Source organism: Heloderma suspectum, chromosome 17, assembly GCF_057233095.1.
Source record: "Heloderma suspectum isolate Gila_16-S chromosome 17, 16-S_ref, whole genome shotgun sequence".
Lineage (NCBI taxonomy): Eukaryota > Metazoa > Chordata > Lepidosauria > Squamata > Helodermatidae > Heloderma > Heloderma suspectum.
In genome coordinates, this window is record NC_139474.1 from 3,140,784 (window position 1) to 3,159,037 (window position 18,254).

The 18,254-nt window shown below is 49.2% G+C and overlaps 1 protein-coding gene across 4 annotated transcripts in view; it reads right to left on the minus strand.

Annotated features, from left to right (window-relative positions):
- Positions 1–18,254, minus strand: part of ARHGEF2 (Rho/Rac guanine nucleotide exchange factor 2) — a 169,813-nt gene that overhangs the window by 36,966 nt on the left and 114,593 nt on the right. For all 4 annotated transcript variants that reach the window (XM_084823678.1, XM_084823679.1, XM_084823681.1 and 1 more), the window contains one exon: positions 12,770–12,920. In XM_084823678.1, the coding sequence (XP_084679804.1) occupies positions 12,770–12,920 (151 nt within the window). The remainder of the gene's footprint in view (positions 1–12,769; positions 12,921–18,254) is intronic.

Sequence of the window (18,254 nt, forward strand, 5' to 3'; positions counted from 1 at the left end):
AGGGGAGGCCCTTCTCGCGGTCCCACCACCATCACAGGCTCATCTGGTGGGAACGCGGGAGAGGGCCTTCTTGGTGGCTGCCCCAAGGCTCTGGAACTCCCTTCCCAGGGAGGCGAGAGTGGCACCTTCCTTGATACGCTTTCGCAGGCAGATAAAAAAAAATTTGTTCCGGCAGGCCTTTGGGAATAGCTAGTCTGGACCTGTGAGAATATGATGGATGAATACTATGGTTTATATTTCTTGTTGCCTTTTAAATTTTTCATATTTTATATAATCTTAATATGATTGATGATTTAATTATATTTTTAACTTTTGTATATTTCTATTTATAGGTTTTAACTGTATACATTTTTAATGTTGTAAAGCCGCCTTGAATCCCAGTATTGGGGAAAAGACGGGATATAAATAATAATAATAATAATAACAACTACTACTACTACTACTACTATTCTTCTTATTAACTATTCTTATTAGAGTTCGGTGGTGGTGGTTATGGCTGCTCCAAGCAATGCCTTCTGATCTTCCTCTTGATCTCAGGTGCATTGGGGGCTGGCTAGGGTAGCCTTCTACACATGCTCAGAGGCACTCCCTGCTATTATATTGCAGGCCTGAGCCCAGGGCACTGAAAAGGCTGGGCCTTAGCAGAACAGCGTCTATGGGTTCGAATAATTCCATGGCATATGCATATATCTCATTTTCATAGATTTTTCAGCCTGCAAACGTAAGAGTTTTAAATTCCCTAGTTTACAAGGTTATTGTTCTTTTCCTGTTGGAGATTTGGCATTTGTTATCCATTCGACTACAATGGCTGACCAGATGAAGGATCCGGCCCCCACATTTTGAAGAGAGAGATCACAAGCGCAGGCAAATGGAAGCCCAGGAAAAGGTCCAGTCCGAGATAACAGCCAAGAATACAATTGTGCGATTCAGTCATACAAACCCTCCTCCCAGTTCCCAAGATCAAAGCAGGGGAAACCAGCAGAGTCCCAAATCTGGCTGCAGCCCAACTGGGAAATATCAGATAAGCCCACTAGGGAACGAAGGAACAAAGACTGGGCCAGGAGTTCACTGGAAAAGCACATACTTTCTATCTGGAAAGTCCTGAATATACTTGGGGGGGGGGGAATCTTACAGATACTGTAGGGCTCCCCCTCAACCCACACCTGCTGAGCATCACCCCCCCCCCCATGGTGATGCCTCTTCTTCAAAAGACACAGGCATGAAGAGCAAGATACTAACAGTATCTGAGCATACACAGAGTGCCTTTCCCTCAACTAGGAACACCTGCATTCTATCCTTTCCAGGCACCAGTCCCTTGAAAATAAGAACAAAGATTAAGCAATGGCCCTGCCATCCTCAATAACATTCTGAAAAATCAGTTCCAAAAATGTCTTGAATATATTAAACATAATAAAACTCCCCTTCCCTGTGATCTCCCCCCATCCTATACTGCTCAGCTCACTGGAAGAGGGGGATGCTCTTTCAGGAACCACCATAAGAACACCAGACAAGCCCTGCTACATCAGACCAAGGGTCCATCTAGTCCAGCATTCTGTTCACACAGTAGCCAACCAGATGCCCACGGGAAACCCACAAGCAGGACACGAGTGCAGCAGCACCCTCCCGCCCATGATCCCGGGCAACTGGCGTGCATAGGCAGACTGCCTCCGATACTGGAGGTAGCACAGAGCCATCAGGACTAGCAGCCATCGATAGCCTGGAATCCAGGAGTTTGTCCAACCCCCTTGTAAAGCCACCCAAATTGGTGGCCATCACTACGTCTTGTGGTAGCAAATCCCATAACTCTGCGCTGCGTGAAGAAGCCCTTCCTTTTCTCTGTCCTGAATCTCCCATCAATCAGTTTCATGGGAGGACCCCGTTGGGTTCTAGTATTACGAGAGAGGGAAAAAATGCCTCCCTATCCACTTTCCCCACCCCATGCTCCAAGCACCTGAGGCGGTGGCTCCCAAGTGAGCCATCTTCGTTCACCCCATACCTTTTCTGTTGGGAAGGCAGGCAAGGGGTGAGCGGAGCCTTCAAGAACCGCTGCTTCAAGGCCCTCCACGTGCCTTCAGGTGGTGGCTCCTGACCACGGGGATGAGGGGCGGAGCTTCAGGGAGGGGGCTGGACCTTGGCAAGCCAGAAGGGAATGCCTCGTGGGCCATTTACAGCCCATGGGCCGGAGGTTCCTCACCGCTGATCTAGGGAGAAGAGAAGCTGAACTTCCCCTATAAAGAAAAACGGGAGCTGCCTGATACCAGGACAGACTATTTGTCCATCTCACCCTGTATTGTGTACTTTGAGGGGCAGCAGCTCTAGAGGGTCTCAGGGAGATGACGGTCTTTCCTATCACCTGTTCCTTTTAACAGGGGATGCTGAGACTGAACCAGTGACTTTCTGCAGGCAAAGCACACGCTCTGCTTCTAAACTCTCCCTCCCCTAGTCACCCGTCAAGCCTAGCTATCAATTTTAATAGTTCTAGTCCGCATGGTTTTCCCTGTCCTCCAGCTGCCACGTTTCTAACACTGCTGGCCACAGCTGAAGAAGAGAATGCCCCCTTTTGTCAATTGCTTTTTAAACATTTACTCTGTGAGGTGCTTTGATGCTGCTAATCAGTAACACAGAAGTACTTCCAGGACATCCCCCACACCCTGCAAATCCCAAGCCCACCCCCGACTACCAGGGAGGAGGCCAGGAAGAAAAACACCAAATGGCCGCTCATTTGCAGGACCATCTGCTCGGCCAGAAGCCGTCGCCAAGCGCTGCAGCCCACGTGGAACGGGCACTCTCCGCTGGAGGCAGGAGGGATCGACGCACAGGCATTTGTGCTTCTCGTATGGGAGGGAGGCTCTTCCCCTAAACCCTTGATGTGCGAGGATGATCCGCGGTGGCTTCGTGGTGAGAGAAAGGCAGTCTGCGCCCCCTGTGAGTTCCCACCTCCTCATGGTTATTATTTGTCATGTTTGCAGAGTTGAGCGCTAGCAACTGTTCTAGCAGTTTCAGGGGCTGAATCCCAACTAAATGATGCTCTGCACCATCCTCAAGAGATCATAGGAACACAGGAAGCTGCCTTATAATGAGTCAGTCCCCGGGTCCATCTAGCTCAGTATTGTCAACACTGACTGGCAGCAGAGCTCTCTGGGGTTTCAGGCAGGAGTTTTTCCTACAGGATTCAACCCTTAAAAGCAGCCTAGAAATAATGATAGATAGACAGACAGATGGTAGATAGATATAGATAGATAGATAGATAGATAGATAGATAGATAGATAGATAGACAGACAGACAGACAGACAGACAGACGATAAACGGACAGACAGACAGATGACAGATAAATAGACAGGCAGGCAGGCAGGCAGGCAGGCAGGCAGATGATTGATAGAAAGTCCTACCTGGAAACGCCGGGGATTAAACCTGGGAACTTCTGCGTGCAAAACAGCTGCTTGGCCACTGAGCCACGGCCTCTCTGACCATGTTGAGCTTGTACGGTTTGAGCTCCAGTCTCAAAATGTGGGGAGGTGCACCAGATTAGGAGTGAATGCAGGTGGCACTGCTTCTAGCCTGGCAGGTGCCCTTCTCGCTGCCCATGAGGGGGGCCTCCCAATCAAGGCCGGGGGGCGGGGAGGGGGAAGGCAGGTCCATGCTGTTGCTTCTTAAGCCGGAAGCGCCCGTCCCTGCCAAGCTCGGAGCTGAGTGGAGGGGCAAGCTCTGCCCAGCTCCACTTCTGCAGGGCAACTATGTCATGACCAGGTTGGGATCCTGCCACCAAGCAGCTTGGCCAGGAAAAGTCCGGCTGTCTAGATTCAAGTTGTTGCCCATCTCCCATATAAAAAGCACATGGCTGTACGATGAAAGAAAGTTACTTTTGAGATGGTAGCAGTACTGTCAGGCCCCTGGCTTTCCACACAGCTGGACCCTAAGGCAGGGGTGTCCTCCCTGCAGCCCTAGGGCCACAGGTGGCCCAATTTCATGTGGTCAGTTCAGACCACTAGCAAAAGTAGTCTGGGTACTCACTGTCGCTGGAGGCCCAAGAGCACCTTTTACCAGCTTCAGCTGGTTCGCCAGCTACGGCCAATCCTGGACAGGGATAGCATGGCCAGGGTGGTGCAGGCGCTAGGAACCTCAGGACTGGATTACTGCAATGTGCTCTCTGTGGGGCTGCCCTTGAGGCTGGTCCGGAAGCTGCAGCTGGTGCAGAATGTGGCAGCTCAGCTGTTTTGGGAGCTGCCCCTTTTCAGCGTGCAACTCCTTTGCTGAGGGAACTGCACTGGCTGCCTCTTCGCTACCGGGCCAGGTTTAAGGTTTTGGTACTAGTGTACAAAGCCCTAAACAACTTGGGGGCAGGATGCCTGAGAGAGCGTCGCCTTCTTTACCAACCTGCCCTTTAACCGAGGTCATCAGAGGGCACGTTCCTGGTGGTTCCACATGGACCTTTGGCCCGACTGGAGTCCACCAGGAGAAGAGCCTTCAGTGTGGTGGCCCCCTTCCTATGGAATTCCCTGCCTTTGGAGATTAGGCAGGCGCTAACGCTGCGTTACTTCTGGTGCCTCCTGAAAACACTGCTATTTCAGGAAGCCTTCCTTGAGTAACCGGCCACAGTTTTTATCAGAACTCTGTTTCTTTTTTAAAATAGTAATTATTTTAACATGGTTTTTATTCTTTTATTCTATCTGCTGCTCACCACTCTGAATTCTCTGGATGTGGAGTGGTATACATAAATATACCATATATATAAGTATGTATGTATGTATGTATAAATAAATGCGATCAGTCCCTTCCTTAGACACCTTCTGGGCAAGAAGGAAGAAGGAGAGAGAGAAACATAGTGGTTGAAACAGAGAGAAAAAGAGGCGGCAGAAAGAGAAAAGGGGTGACCGTTTTTGGTTCTGGCTTTGTCCACTGCTGGCTTCAGCCCTAGCCATCATTGCCCTGAGGCCCCCGAGAGATTACCCACAAGGTGAGGTGGCCCTTGACAGAAAAAAAGGTTGCCCACCCTTGCCCCAAGGGCTTGTCCTGGGGGCTGGATGTGCCTGATCTCGTCTGATCTTGGAAGCTAAGCAGGGTCAGCCCTGGTTAGTACTTGGATGGGGAACCGCCTGGGAATCAGGCTTCCTGCACTGAGCAGGGAGTTGGACTCGATGGTCTTGTAGGCCCCTTCCAATCCTAGGATTCTATGTCTATGTCGAAACGAAATTAAACACGATTGCCCAGATCCACTTGGGCCAAGGTTTCAGACAACGGCTGCTGGGGTCTGGGGAAAACATGCCACAACATCTAGCCACTTCCAGATCACCAAGGAACAATGAGAAAACAACAGCAACGGCCCCTGCAGTCTAGCAAAACAAGTCATATTTGCTGCCCAGTCGCAACAGCTGTCTTTGTAGACAGATGTTCCAGAGCTGAGGAGCATCCGTCCAAGACTGCAGCTGCTTTGGAGCACCACTTTGCTGGGACGGAGGAGGCAGGGGCAAAATGGGGGAGGCTCTGAAAGGGATTCAGGGGTAACGAATATTTGTAAGGCCAGGCAATTCAATCCTTGAAGCGGGGACCCTATACCCATCCATCCTCTTTGCCAGAAGCGAAGTGGAGAAAAAACAGTACACAAACAGTCATATTTCAGAGAGTCAAAGGGGGCACAAATCAGGCATTGTCGCCCATGGTGTGCAAACTCTAGAAAACAGGTTTGGCAGGTTTTTGCGGTGCTTCAAAAACCTAAAGAACCTATTTAACCAAAGACTATATGGAGAGAAAAGGAATGAGGCTGGAACCAGACCACTGCTAGGCCACCCTATCCGGGGATGGCAAGGGAGGAGCAAAATCAGTTCCTCGAGATGCCATTTCCATCTGCTTTGCTTCTCCTTTGTCTTTCCCGATCAGGGAAGGAGAGGGAGCAGTGAAGCTGGCTGCACATTGGCTTCACCACCTCTTGATGTCTAGAGAGAAAGACAGCCCCTTTCTCTGTGCAGAGAACAGATGATGTCAGGGGGTGGGGCTTCAGGAAGGGGAGGGGCTTTGGGGGAGATGCCCATCCCCTGACAGCACCTGCTCCCATTCCTAAATTGGTCTCAGGGGGCAATCCGGACCCACACCCCTGCTATAGATACTTCCATCTGAACGTTGCCTCTGGTAAAAGAGACTCGGCAGGTTTAACAACAACAACAGAAAAACCTGCAAACCCTATTTCAGCAGAGGCAAAAGCGGGATTCCTATGCATACCATAAACTGTAGAGTTTAAACTCGCTTCCTACTCTCAGAATAAAATTAACCCAGTATCGTCTCAATCCAGTCTAACGTGTCCATGGCAGGCAACCATGACTCTTGTCCCAGGTGATATTCTGAAGGCAATTTTGATGAAGCTAAGCAGGTCTGGCTCCAGTTCGTGTTTGCATGGAACCCTGTCTGAGAACCCTCTCCATGCCACCTTGGAGGGTCATCATGGAAGAATGGAGGAATATAAATGCAAGCAAGCAAGCAAGCAATAAATAAATACCACATGCAGTTCTCTGAAAGCATTTGCACTTCTCCAATAAAAGTTTTATGCTGCAAAACATTTTTTAAAATGTAAATATTAGTTATCCTTTCTTTGCACCAAGTTAGCTTACATCCAACTTTTAAAGCAATGCAAAGATAACATATCAAACAAATTAAGAACCTGAAACCGTAAACCAGGGGTGCAGAATCTCTTTCAGCCCGAGGGCCAAATTCCATTTCAGAGAAGCTCTTAGGGGGCCTCATTTCAGTGGTGGGAGGGGCTGAAGGCTAAAGGGGTGTGGCCAAAAATACAACCCCCACCCCGCACAGTTTAGCATAAAGCTCTTACTGGCAGGAACAAAGTTTTAGGACAGGCATTTCAACCTTTTAGAATGGGGAAAAAACTGCACAACAGCTGGGAAACCACCAAACGATCAATGGTTGGGTGAAAGGGGGCGTAGCCATCTGGATGACCCTGGAGGGCCAGACCTCTGATTCTGCGCCCCTGCCATAAACAGATAAACAGCAACAATAAACAGTCCCTGAAAAAGGAAAAGGCAGGGCCAAACTTTTTTCTATCATAGCTTTGAGAGAACAGAGCAGTTTTGATTGGGTGCTCAAAGGCATCAACACTAGGCAAATATAGGGAGGTTGTTCCACTGTAAGGACGCTGCCACAGAAAAAAAGTGTATCTGTTTACTCTTCAGAACAAAGGGTCCCTAAGCGGGGCATCATATGATGAGGATCTCTGCAGACAGGAAAGGAAACTTCTCTTAAATGAGGGAACTGGTAAAAAGGAAGTTGAAAGGAAAAGTCCAGAGGGTCAACCTCTCCATAACTCGTGGGGGTTACTCAAAACCACAATAATAGAAGCTCAGCTAGAATGTATACCGCAGGCCAGGAAAAGTAGCTGCAAGTCCTGGAGGTCACCGGCACAGTTAACAAAGATTGTCAAGGAAGTTATTGGAGAAAAGAAGGCTTCCTTTAGAAAATGGAAGTCTTGCCCAAATGAGGAGAACAAAAAGGGGCACAAACTTGTACAAAGGGAACGCAAGCTGACAATAAGAGATGCAAAAAGTATTTTGAGGAGCATGTCGCCAATTACATTAAGGCCACCTATAAGAAATTATTTAAATACATCAGAAACCAGCTAGGGAGGCAGTTGGACCACTGGATGACAAGGGAGTTGTCTGATCACACAGAGGACTGCCTGTGGGAAACCCACAAGTAGGACACAAGTGCAATAACATGCTCCCACTTCTGATCCCCATCAGCTGGTAAACAGAAGCACACCACTCTGAGACTGGAGGTAGCATATATCCACCAGACCAATAGCCATCAATAGCCTTCTCCTCCATGCATTTGTCTAATCCCTTTTTAAAGCCATCCAAATTGGTGGCCACCACTACATCTTGTGGAAGTGAATTTGGTAAGTGTACACTGTGTGAAGAAGCCCTTCCTTTTATCTGTCCTGAATCTCCCACCAATCATCTTCATGGGAGGACCCCATTGGGTTCTTGTACGATGAGAGAGGGAGAAAAATGTCTCCCTAGATATCTAAAAGGCATCTAGTCCTCCCACAATTAGCAAGTAACAACTGCACAAACATTGAAATTATGGTTTAGGAAGGGAGATTCTTGAATTCTCAGGAATAAAGTGAGTGAGCAAATGACTGGATGGATGCTCTTTTATAAAAACAACGTTCCTGGCAAGTGGAAAAGTGAGGGTTTGATCAGGACAGCATGAACTTTCATACTTAAACTGAACCCGCTGCCAATGTGACTGCAAAGTTGGCAAGCATGCCCAGACAACAGAGACCTGGCGTGGTAGCTCTGTATATACACACACACACACAAATCCAGTTTGGAGGAGACAGACAGGAACATAACAAGAGCCATGCTGAATCAGACCAAAGGCTAACTAGTTCAACATACACTCTGTTCGCTCAGTGGCCATACACCAGGAACATGAGTGCAGTTTTGGCAGATTCCCTGTTCTTGCTCAGTGTCAGGCACATAGGTTGAAACTTCTCTCCCTGAGATCTAGTGTTTTTTTTCTCATTTTTGCATGCCAGGGGCATTCGGTCATATGGGCCTTAGGTTCAGTTTTGTCACCCTGTCTGCCGTTTCCGAGAAGCAGGTCTTAAACTCTTCCTGAACTTGGATGTATCTTAAATGTTCTCTTTCTAACCTGCTTCCTTACAACGTTGATGAAATCTGCTCTCGTCGTAGACTCGTAACTCTAATATGTCATTTTATGTTTTTACATATGCCGCATTGGGAACGTTACAGTTGAAAATTAGCATGTAGATAGAGTTAGCTGAGCTTCGGCTATTGGGCAGTATGGAAAGGTAATGAACAAGCAAACAAGCAAAGTAACGTTAGCCCTCTTCGTACGTTCTTTCCCATAAGCGATTGTCGTTGCATGAGGGGGAGCTTGGGGATGAGACCGTTGCAACCATCCTGTCTGTCACCAGAGGTGGCCCTAGGCTAGCTGCCAGCAACTGGTGCCCTGGGTGAACCATGCGATTGGTGCCCCCCCCCACCAAACCCCAAGGGCAGATCTAGGCTGAGGGTTTTGGTAAACTAGGAACATTTTGCCCCTATTCGCCATCTAATGAAGAGGTTCCCCCCCCCCTCGCATCTTCAGAAGCATTAACATTATCATTTAGAATAAAACACACCCAAAGCAGATTTTTTTACTGAGCGCTCTTATCAGCACAAGGGGGATAAACAACAACAAAGGAGGTGAGCACGGCCATCTGCTCTGCGAAGGAACGAAGTCCCCTCCACAACGTCCAAGGGAGGTCCTTGGAAGAAGGGTCCCGCTTTCATTCCCCGGGCCACATGGCCAACAAGGCGCCCCAGCCACTAGGCTCGGCCCTCCCTGGACAAAGGGAGGGTTCAGAAGTTGCAGCTGGGGGAGAGCACAGCGGCCCACCTAATCAAAGGCAGCCGTAGGCGAGATCACATCACTCCATTGCTGAAGGAGCTGCACTGGTTACCAGTTGTTTTCTGGGCCCAATTCAAGGTGTTGGCATTGACCTTTAAAACCCTATATGGTTCTGGCCCAATCTATCTTAAGGAGCGCCTCCAGCAACACCAGGGATGCTGCTCAAGGAGATCGGCCTTGGAAGGCCTTCTGTCTGTCCCATCAGCCAGGACAGCAAGGCTGGTGAGGACTAGGGAGAGGGCCTTTTCTGTGGTGGCCCCCACTCTGTGGAACTCCCTCCCTCATGACCTCCGCCATGCCCCCTCTTTGATGAGCTTCCTCTGGGCTTTGAAAACCTGGCTGTTCAGGAGGCCATTTGGGGTGGGTTCCTTTTTTTTTTAGAGCAATGTTATTTTGTTGATTATGTTGTATTTTGTGTTATTTGTATTGTACACCACCTAGAGTGGCCGGGTAGCCGGCCAGACGGGTAGCTAATAAATATAATAAACGAACAAACAAACGAACAAATGAAGTGCCTGCTCTCAGAGGAGCCGCTCACTCCCTGCCTCCAACTGGGAGCAACTGAGGAGCGGGAGGATATCCCGCGTCGCCTGAGGGAGGACGGGGCCTGCCTTAGCCCCACCATCCCCAGTCGGTCCCTCGCTCACCCCCACAGCCTTGGTCCTATTCCATCTGTATGCGCAAGGAACTGAAATAATGACACCTTTGTTATTTTATTTGTATTTTTTTAAAAAACTGCATTCCCCCCCCCCCTCAAATTTGGTGCCCCACTTAACTTGGAACCCTGGGCGAGCACCTAGTTTGCCGATATGGACGGGCCGCCTCTGTCCTCGTGGCTGGCTTTGTCGTCCTCCCAAGTATTGGGGCGGTGGGGGAAGGCTTCTTCAGCAGGGACTCTACTCTAGTCGTGCAATTTAGAACGTCTGAAGATCAGGGTTCACAATCAAGCAGAGGGCCTACAAAGCAGAGCAGGCTCCCTACTCCAGAAGTTCAGTCCTCAACACATGGGCTTTCTTCACACGGAGCTTTCATCCTGCGATCGAGGGCTCTTGACATGACGCCATGACCCTCCAGGGCGTCTCTTGCACTAAATGCCCTTTGTTCCATTTTTAAATAGTTCGCAGATCATGAGCTATCAAATTACCCCGTTGTGTTCCGCTTGAGTTCCCTCCGTGAAAAGAGGGAAAGCGGCAAGAAGAGATCAATGGAAGAGAATGGAAGACTCAGATGCGGGGAGAAGGAGGGGGAAAGGGGAGAGGGGAAAGGAAGCGCGTGAAAAAGGGAGCCGTCGTGATCCTGCATGTAAAACGGAAGCAGAAAGGCCCATTTTAAATGCAGGATTTTAGGCTGGTGTAGAGATGCCCATGGAGGACTGCAGAGCCAGTGACGTGATGGAGGGGGCACGGCCCACATGCTCATCCCCAATTCTAATTGCACGGGGGTTGGTGGGGAGGGGTGAAGGCTGACTGAAAAGAGCTGCTGTGTCAAAACCGGGGAGAAAAGGGCTAGTGTGGAAGCATGTGTCCTCTTTATATTAGACAGCAAAGGTGTTGCCAGGCACCAGATCTTTCCATCAGTATCAACAGAAGGTTTTTTTCTGAGCTTAATTGCCATGCGGAGGGGGGATTTCTGGGGGAGGCACAGCGCACAGGAAAAAGAGGGTTAACCATTTCCTCCCTGGAAATCCCCCCCAGCCTCACATGGTAGCTAAGCTTAGGAAGAACCTGACATTGTCCCCAAGCCAATTTTTTTTCTAGGCTTAATCGCCTTGCAGGGGAGACAGCGTCGCAGCATGTGTGCGCCCATGTCTTGTGTGTGCGTTGCTCTGCGGGGGGGAACGGAGGGGGTAACCTTTCTCTCCCCAGCTGCAATCCCTCTTGAAAATTGTCCCCTGCATGGCAATGAAGCTGATTAGAAAGCCTTCGATTAGCACCAGTGGGTACTTAGGGCAACAACGTAATAGATCCAAAGCCATGGAAAATAAATCCAGGCCAGGACCCCATGGGCCAGGCCTCACAACGCCCCTCTGTCACGGAGGCAAATTGTGAAGGAGCAGAGCAGGATGACCCTGGTATATGTTCATGCAAATATTCATGTTCAGGAGTGGGGCCCTTACTCCGTTTTCCTCTTCACCCTTCCCCTCTCAACAAGAAAAGGACAGCCATGAAACTGCGTTATGCTGTGCCCTGGTAAGCAGTTTGGGGTTCAACCAAACCTTGTGAAGGCTAGGTGAGGTGATTCATGACAGCAGCACGTCAAGAGAATTCACGCTAGGCCCAGATGGAAGTTTAGGCTTTTGCACTGGGGCACGGGGAGGGGAGCTACAGGACAGATTTGTGACATTGCTTCCATCAGGAAAAGAGAGCTAATTGTGGGCCGTCCCCTCAAGCAACGTTAAGCATATTTTTCTCCCCTATCTCCGATGACTCTGGAACTGCAGGCAGTTTGCAGAATGCAAAGATGCCCCATCTCACCACGGTTATCTTTTTTTTATTTCTACCAGTCGATGCAGTCGGGATTTCCTGCTGCTGAGATGCTAAAATGTCCATCCGAGTGATAATGTGGTTAACCTCCTACAGCAGTGGGCCGCGAATGCAGCTTCACCCCCCGCTTTTAGAGACTGTAGATTAATAAAACACCACCAACACCACACGCTGGCATTTCTGCTCTTTCTGCTGCGGCAGTATGATCACTGGTGTGATAGAACCGGGTACTGGTCCCATTGCCTCCAGCGACTGGTTTCTTATCTTCTATAACCTGAAATTCCATAGTCTGAGCCTCAGAGAGGGCATGTTTACTCAACCTCAGGATGTGTTCTACAGTAGATTTAGCCTCAGGCCTTTAGCGAAGCCAGGAAATGTGTGTATTTGAATTCTGCAGCACCCCACGTTGAGGAAGGGACTGTGCCTTTAAAAACAACTGTTTTCTTAGGGAGGGCCTATAGCTTAGTGCAGCCTTCCCCCATCTGTTGCCCTTCAGATGTCTTGGACTACAATTCCCAACATTCCATGCTGGTGAGAACGATGCATGGGGTCCGGATAACCTGTGCAAGTGAGCCAAGGCACATTCTGAGAAGGAAGCGGGAAAATACGAAGAAGCAACCTTCTCCAGGGTCACTAACGAACTAGCCCGGGAAGGGATTCCTTCCCAGCCCCAAATGTGGCAATAGTTGAGCGCCTGAGTAGGAGCAAAACTCCATCTATTGAGTTACCCCAAAGGGACATTTCCTAAGCCACTATCTGGCATCCTATCTCCACTTGTGCCAGTTCCTAATGCCCCCAAATTTAGGAGTGAAGGGAAGCCACCAAACATACACTCCCCACGTTCTTATGCAAGACGCTTACTTACTGGGACAAATCAGTGCTTCTTTGGCAGTGATGCTCTTGTTACAGGCGTAGCACATGGTCATGCCAGAGACGGTGATGGAGGTGAAGAGGTGCCCATTGGTGTAGCGGGCGTCTTTGTCTTTGCTCTCCTTCATCCTCTCTTTTTCTTTATTCTGCAGGAAAAGAGAAAGAGACGGGTTGGTGTCATCAGTGGTGAGAACCCTCTCCAGACAAGCTCCTACTCACCAGAGACGTGTTGAGGGACACAGAGGGCTTCTGCTGAAGATATCCCCACCCCAACACACACACTGCCCTGGCACATCTTTAGAGCATGCCCTGCAGTTTCTCTCCTGCCAGGGTTCGCATATGCAAGGGGTGGGGGCTGTGGTGTAGTAGTACATTCTGAAGAGTAGTAGTAGTACATGTAGTAGTACATGTAGTAGTAGTAGTACATGTAGTAGTACATGTAGTAGTAGTACATGTAGTAGTACATGTAGTAATAGTAGTAGTAGTAGTACGTGTAGTAGTACATGTAGTAGTAGTAGTAGTACATGTAGTAGTACATGTAGTAGTAGTAGGAGTACATGTAGTAGTACATGTAGGAGTACATGTAGTAGTAGTACATGTAGTAGTAGTAGTACATGTAGTAGTACATTCTGAAGTGAAGGTGCTCATCAGGGCAGTTCCCACAGCCACACGCCCAAGGCGGTGAGTCCAAAAATTCAAGCAGCTGTGTGGATCCATATCAACAGGCCTAGCCGTTTCCATTCCCATCACCAGCAGGTGTTTTGTCAAGCGAGCCCCGACTCCACTACACCACCGGGAAGGGGGGGGGGGCTGGATGCAAAACAATATACCCTCCCAAATTAGAATACCGGCGAGATTTCGGGATGAACATCCAAAATTTGACATTCATATTTTCTGGGACATTAAAAACCACACACACCTAGAAAAACCCACCCCAAATCTCGAGTCCCGTTGCTAATTTAAGGCAGTTAACTACCAGCATGACAAAATGAAAAAGTTCTGTGCTCTTTTCTCCCTAAAGCTTCAGGGTCCAGCAACGACCATATATGGGAATGTCCCTATCAGTTCAAATCTGGAGCATGTAAGTTTGAAGCTCTGAAGCAAATAGGAGGCCAAAGAATTTGCAACCTGTTCCCTCCCAATTCACTTCAGATATATTGAGAAGATGCACTGATACCAATGCATCCCACTCTTCACGACTATCTACCTCGCTCTGACAGGTCTCTAAAATCTTCTGGAGAGCAAAGGTTCCTTGTTTTGTGCAGGGGGAGTTACCTGCTGTTTCCAGAGCTGTAAGGAATTTAAATAATATTAGATGTACCAAGTTACAAGGACCTGAAAGTTTACCTGCTTCAACTCGCTCACTACCTTAAGGCAGGATCCTGCACCCCCAGTTCCAGACCCCCATCCCATCCCAGATCCACGTATGCAATCCAGAGCAAAGGGGATTCCACAAGCTGAGGTCAGGTGCAATACAAAAAGGTGCCTGTCGAGTAGCCAATCCAGATGACTCAAGAGAGCAAGCCAAGCTACAAATATGAATATCAGCCAGACCTGGACAGTGAAACAAACAAATCATCTGACGTGAACGCTGATTAGGCACAACCCTCTCCCCCACCCCCCAGCCCATACAGCAAGATGCACACATCCTTCACACGCAAACCATGGGGTACATAGCACAGTGGTCCATCCAGCCTCAGTCCTCAACGCACCTTTCCCATATTCCCTCTCCGGCTCAGCTGCCGTCCATTCCAGCTCATCCCTGGACCAGATGCATCCCGACAGGTTCTTGAAACTCCAAGCCTGAGCTGCCTCTCATAAACTGTAGGGTAACTCATCCTGTATTGAGGTGGGATGCTACTGAGTCATCTAAATGCCCCCAGCCCACCCTCTACCAGTAATGCCACCGAGTGCAGAAAAAAGAAAAGCCACTATGTAGATAGACGTGGGTCTGGAAAGCCCAGACTGGGGAGATGCGACAAGGAGGTGGATGAGGAGGTGGAGGGAAGGGGAAAAAAAGAAGACACCCATGCAATTCGTCTTCTGCTCTACCTCGCTGCTTCCAATAACCATGACAACCATGTATCTGACGGAGAAATTCCACCACCACCCCCGTCCCACGTGCCTGGCTGTGCGGTCCTTAGCACTGAACAATCTAAATAAAAGGTCTTCTTTCATCTTGCTTTTGTTATGGGATGGGATGGGGCGGGGCGAGGCTTACTGTGAAGACCAGTTCCAAGGGTAATTTTGACATGATGAAACTAGCACTGAAACAGACATGTGTGTGTGTGTGTGTGTGTGTTAGGTCAGGGGAATTCTCAAATCAAGCTTCGCTCCCCTTAATTCGCTTACAAAAATTAAATTGTATATATTCTCCTGTGTTTATCATTTTAAGTATGAAGTCAAGTTTAGGTGGGTACATCAACTGCAAAATGCCGGGCTTGCAAAGGACCCCTGGCAGTTTTGCAAAGGGCTTGCCTTTCACTTCACAAGACCTGTGGAGGGGCTGAGCTAGCATGCAAAGTGCTTGGATTTGACCTAGCGAGCTCAGCTCCTGTGCAACCTCAATCTCAAATTAAGTTGTTTAGGAAGCTTGTGTCTGGGACCCAGGGTTTAAGCCAGAAGCCCTGTGGCGCATGATTTGACTAGTCTAGTGAGTGGCTTGTGTATGTGCATATGCTCAGTCTCAGAGCTCTCTTCAGACACAGAAGGGAACTGATTGTGTGCAACATCAGCCTCTGTGACTGGCAAGCAGTATGAAGCTTTTGGATTGGTCAGGCCTGGTATACTGTAAATACCAGGAACCTAATTTCCTGCTCTTCAGGTTCTGGTACAAGCTCCAACTCCAGAAAAAAACTCAGGGGGCCAACTCCACATCTGGATTTGAAACACATCCTGGCTGTGATAGTTCAAAGAAAGGGAAAACTGATCAAAACAGAGGGGAAGGCAGGATGTCAGATTTCAAAACCGAGAAGGATCAGCCTGAAAACTAGGGCCCTTGTGCCACAACCAAGCTGCAACCCCTTGGGATCCGCTGCAGGCTGACACAAATGGTGCAAAAAAACCCACACAGAGGTGCAAGGGGGCTAAATGGCTGCAGACCCTGTGATCAGATATGGGCATGGCAAGGCGAACGGGTCGCTAGGGCAGCCTGCCTTGAGAAAGAGGAAGCGGGACGGGGACTTCCTGTTGCCAAAGGACTGAGCAATAAGGCAATCAAGAGGCCCAGCTATTTTTGACTCAAGCATCATGTGCCTCAGCAAGAGAGAGAGAGAGAAAGGGAAGAGGCAATGTGTTGCACATTTTCTTGGGAAACAGGGGCTAGCAGAGAGCTACTGTCTTAGCAGGGCTTCTGTAGCAGAGGCTTTCCAACGCAATCAAAAAATACACATTTAATGTGCTGGTGTGTTCCTTGGGACTCAGCAGCTGAGCATTTATTCTTCCATTCATGCCTGAAACAAAATGTACGATTCCAAAATGCATATGAGTATAATACCTTTGTTAGGCCAGCCAAAATATCACAAAAATTGTACAAGCTTTCGAGATCACCAGGCAAGATGTTACAAAAACCAGGCTTTGGAGGCGCGGGGTGGGGGAAGAGGAGGAAAAGAATCTGACAGGCTGGTGAAGTCCAAGTGTCTGCCTGTTCAGAGACTCATGATGAACTGGGGAGAGGAGTTGTTTGCAGACATTCAAATTAGGCTCTATGGGTCATGTGATGTTTGGACCAGAAGCTGCCCCTAGGAAACCAGAAAGGTAATAATGTTGGATACCCATTTTGGAAATCTAAAATCCAGCTGTTACTCATGTGTTTCCATTCTGGGCAATGCACACTTGTACTAGCCAAAAGTAAATTTAAGACTGGACTTCAGGTTTCTACTGGAGCAGCATCTGGTTTTCGAAATTTTATCACTTTGAGGGATCTTTTGTGATGATGACAGTGTCACAGAGGATTCTGGGAAGTGTCCCAAGGCACATTTTCTGTGTATGCAGGTCAGCTTGTTCTGTGTGAACCAAGACTGTGTGCTAGAACACAGCCAAAATTTCTCTATGAGTGCGCTTACGGGGGAAGGTCAGGAAGGGCAGTCAAGCGGCTTGTCTGCTTGTCTTGAGAAATTCTGATGAGCTTCCAGGGAACCCCGGGGCTTCTGGTAACACAGTCTGGAAACCGCGAGGCTAGGCACATCAGATGCATATTGGACTTGCACCATGCCACCATAAAGAAAAGTTCATAGTGGTGGAAAACATCAGATCGGCCTAGTTAAATATAGCAGATGAGTGGCTGGGTTGCAGGGTCTCAGATGCTGAGATGCAGGAAATGGATCCTGGGTGTGAAGGGGTGGTACTGTTGGATGGGGGGGGGCAGATGGAGCCTGGTGGGTTGTGGTGGATCTAGTGGTGCCTGACACGGGCAGAGTATGGCCATGCCTGTGCCTTCAAGGGTGGAACCTGACAAACACACTGGAGTACAGCACAAGGAACAGAAAAAGCTCTCAAGCCAGGCAGAAATCAGGCTGCCGTCTTCATCATGACCCTATGATAACCCCCGGCCCACGGAGCTTCCGGTGTGTAGCAGAGGATCCTGGCGAGGATGCGGCAGTTGATTTCCTTGGGAGTAGGAGCATCAATGCATTATTGTCTAGACAAAGCATTTTCTTCACAATGCAAGACTTTTTCTTTTCTTTTAAAAGTGGATTGGCCTGGAGAGACGGTGAAGTTCAGGTGCAAGGGCCTGGCTGGAAGGCAGAGGTGGGGAGCTTCAGGACTGTGTCCCGATCTTGCCCTTTGGGGTTCCCCATATGGCCCCATTCCCTTCCCCTGGTCCCACAACCTTTCGCCCAGCCACTAATGGTTTGGTGTTTGCCCAGCTTTTGTGCAGTTTTTCCCCATTCTAAAAGGTTGAAATGCCTCTGCTAACGCCCAGTTATTGGCAGCAAAAGCTTGAAGCTACAATATTCTTGGGTTGGGTTTGGGGGTTTTTGTATCTTTGGCCCTGCCCCTTTGCCTTCGGCCCTGCCCAGCACTGAAATGCAGCCCCGAGAGCCTCTCTGAAACTGAATTTGGCCCGAAGGCTGAAAGAGGTCCCCCAACCCTGCTGTAAGGCATCCATCCACCTTACACACTGTCTAAACGTACCCTCTCCCTGCCCTTTGCTATCCTCGGGCACCGCCAACGGACCTGGCTGCATGAGGTATTGCAGCTTGCTCGCTCAGGGGTTGAGTGGCGGCATCAGAGGCCAATTTGCCCGGCCTGAGTGAGAGCAGAGGCTGGCTCTGAGCAGGACAACTAAGCTAGTGCATGCTTCTCCTGGCCTCCTCTTGCTTCTTCTCTGCTAGCCTGCCTATATGGCTGTAGGAGAAGGCTATCAGTGGCTACTAGTCTTGATGGCTCTGTGCTACCTCCAGTACCAGAGGCAGTGAGCCTATGTACACCAGTTGCTGGGGAACATGGGCGGGAGGGCGCTGTTGCGCTCACGTCCT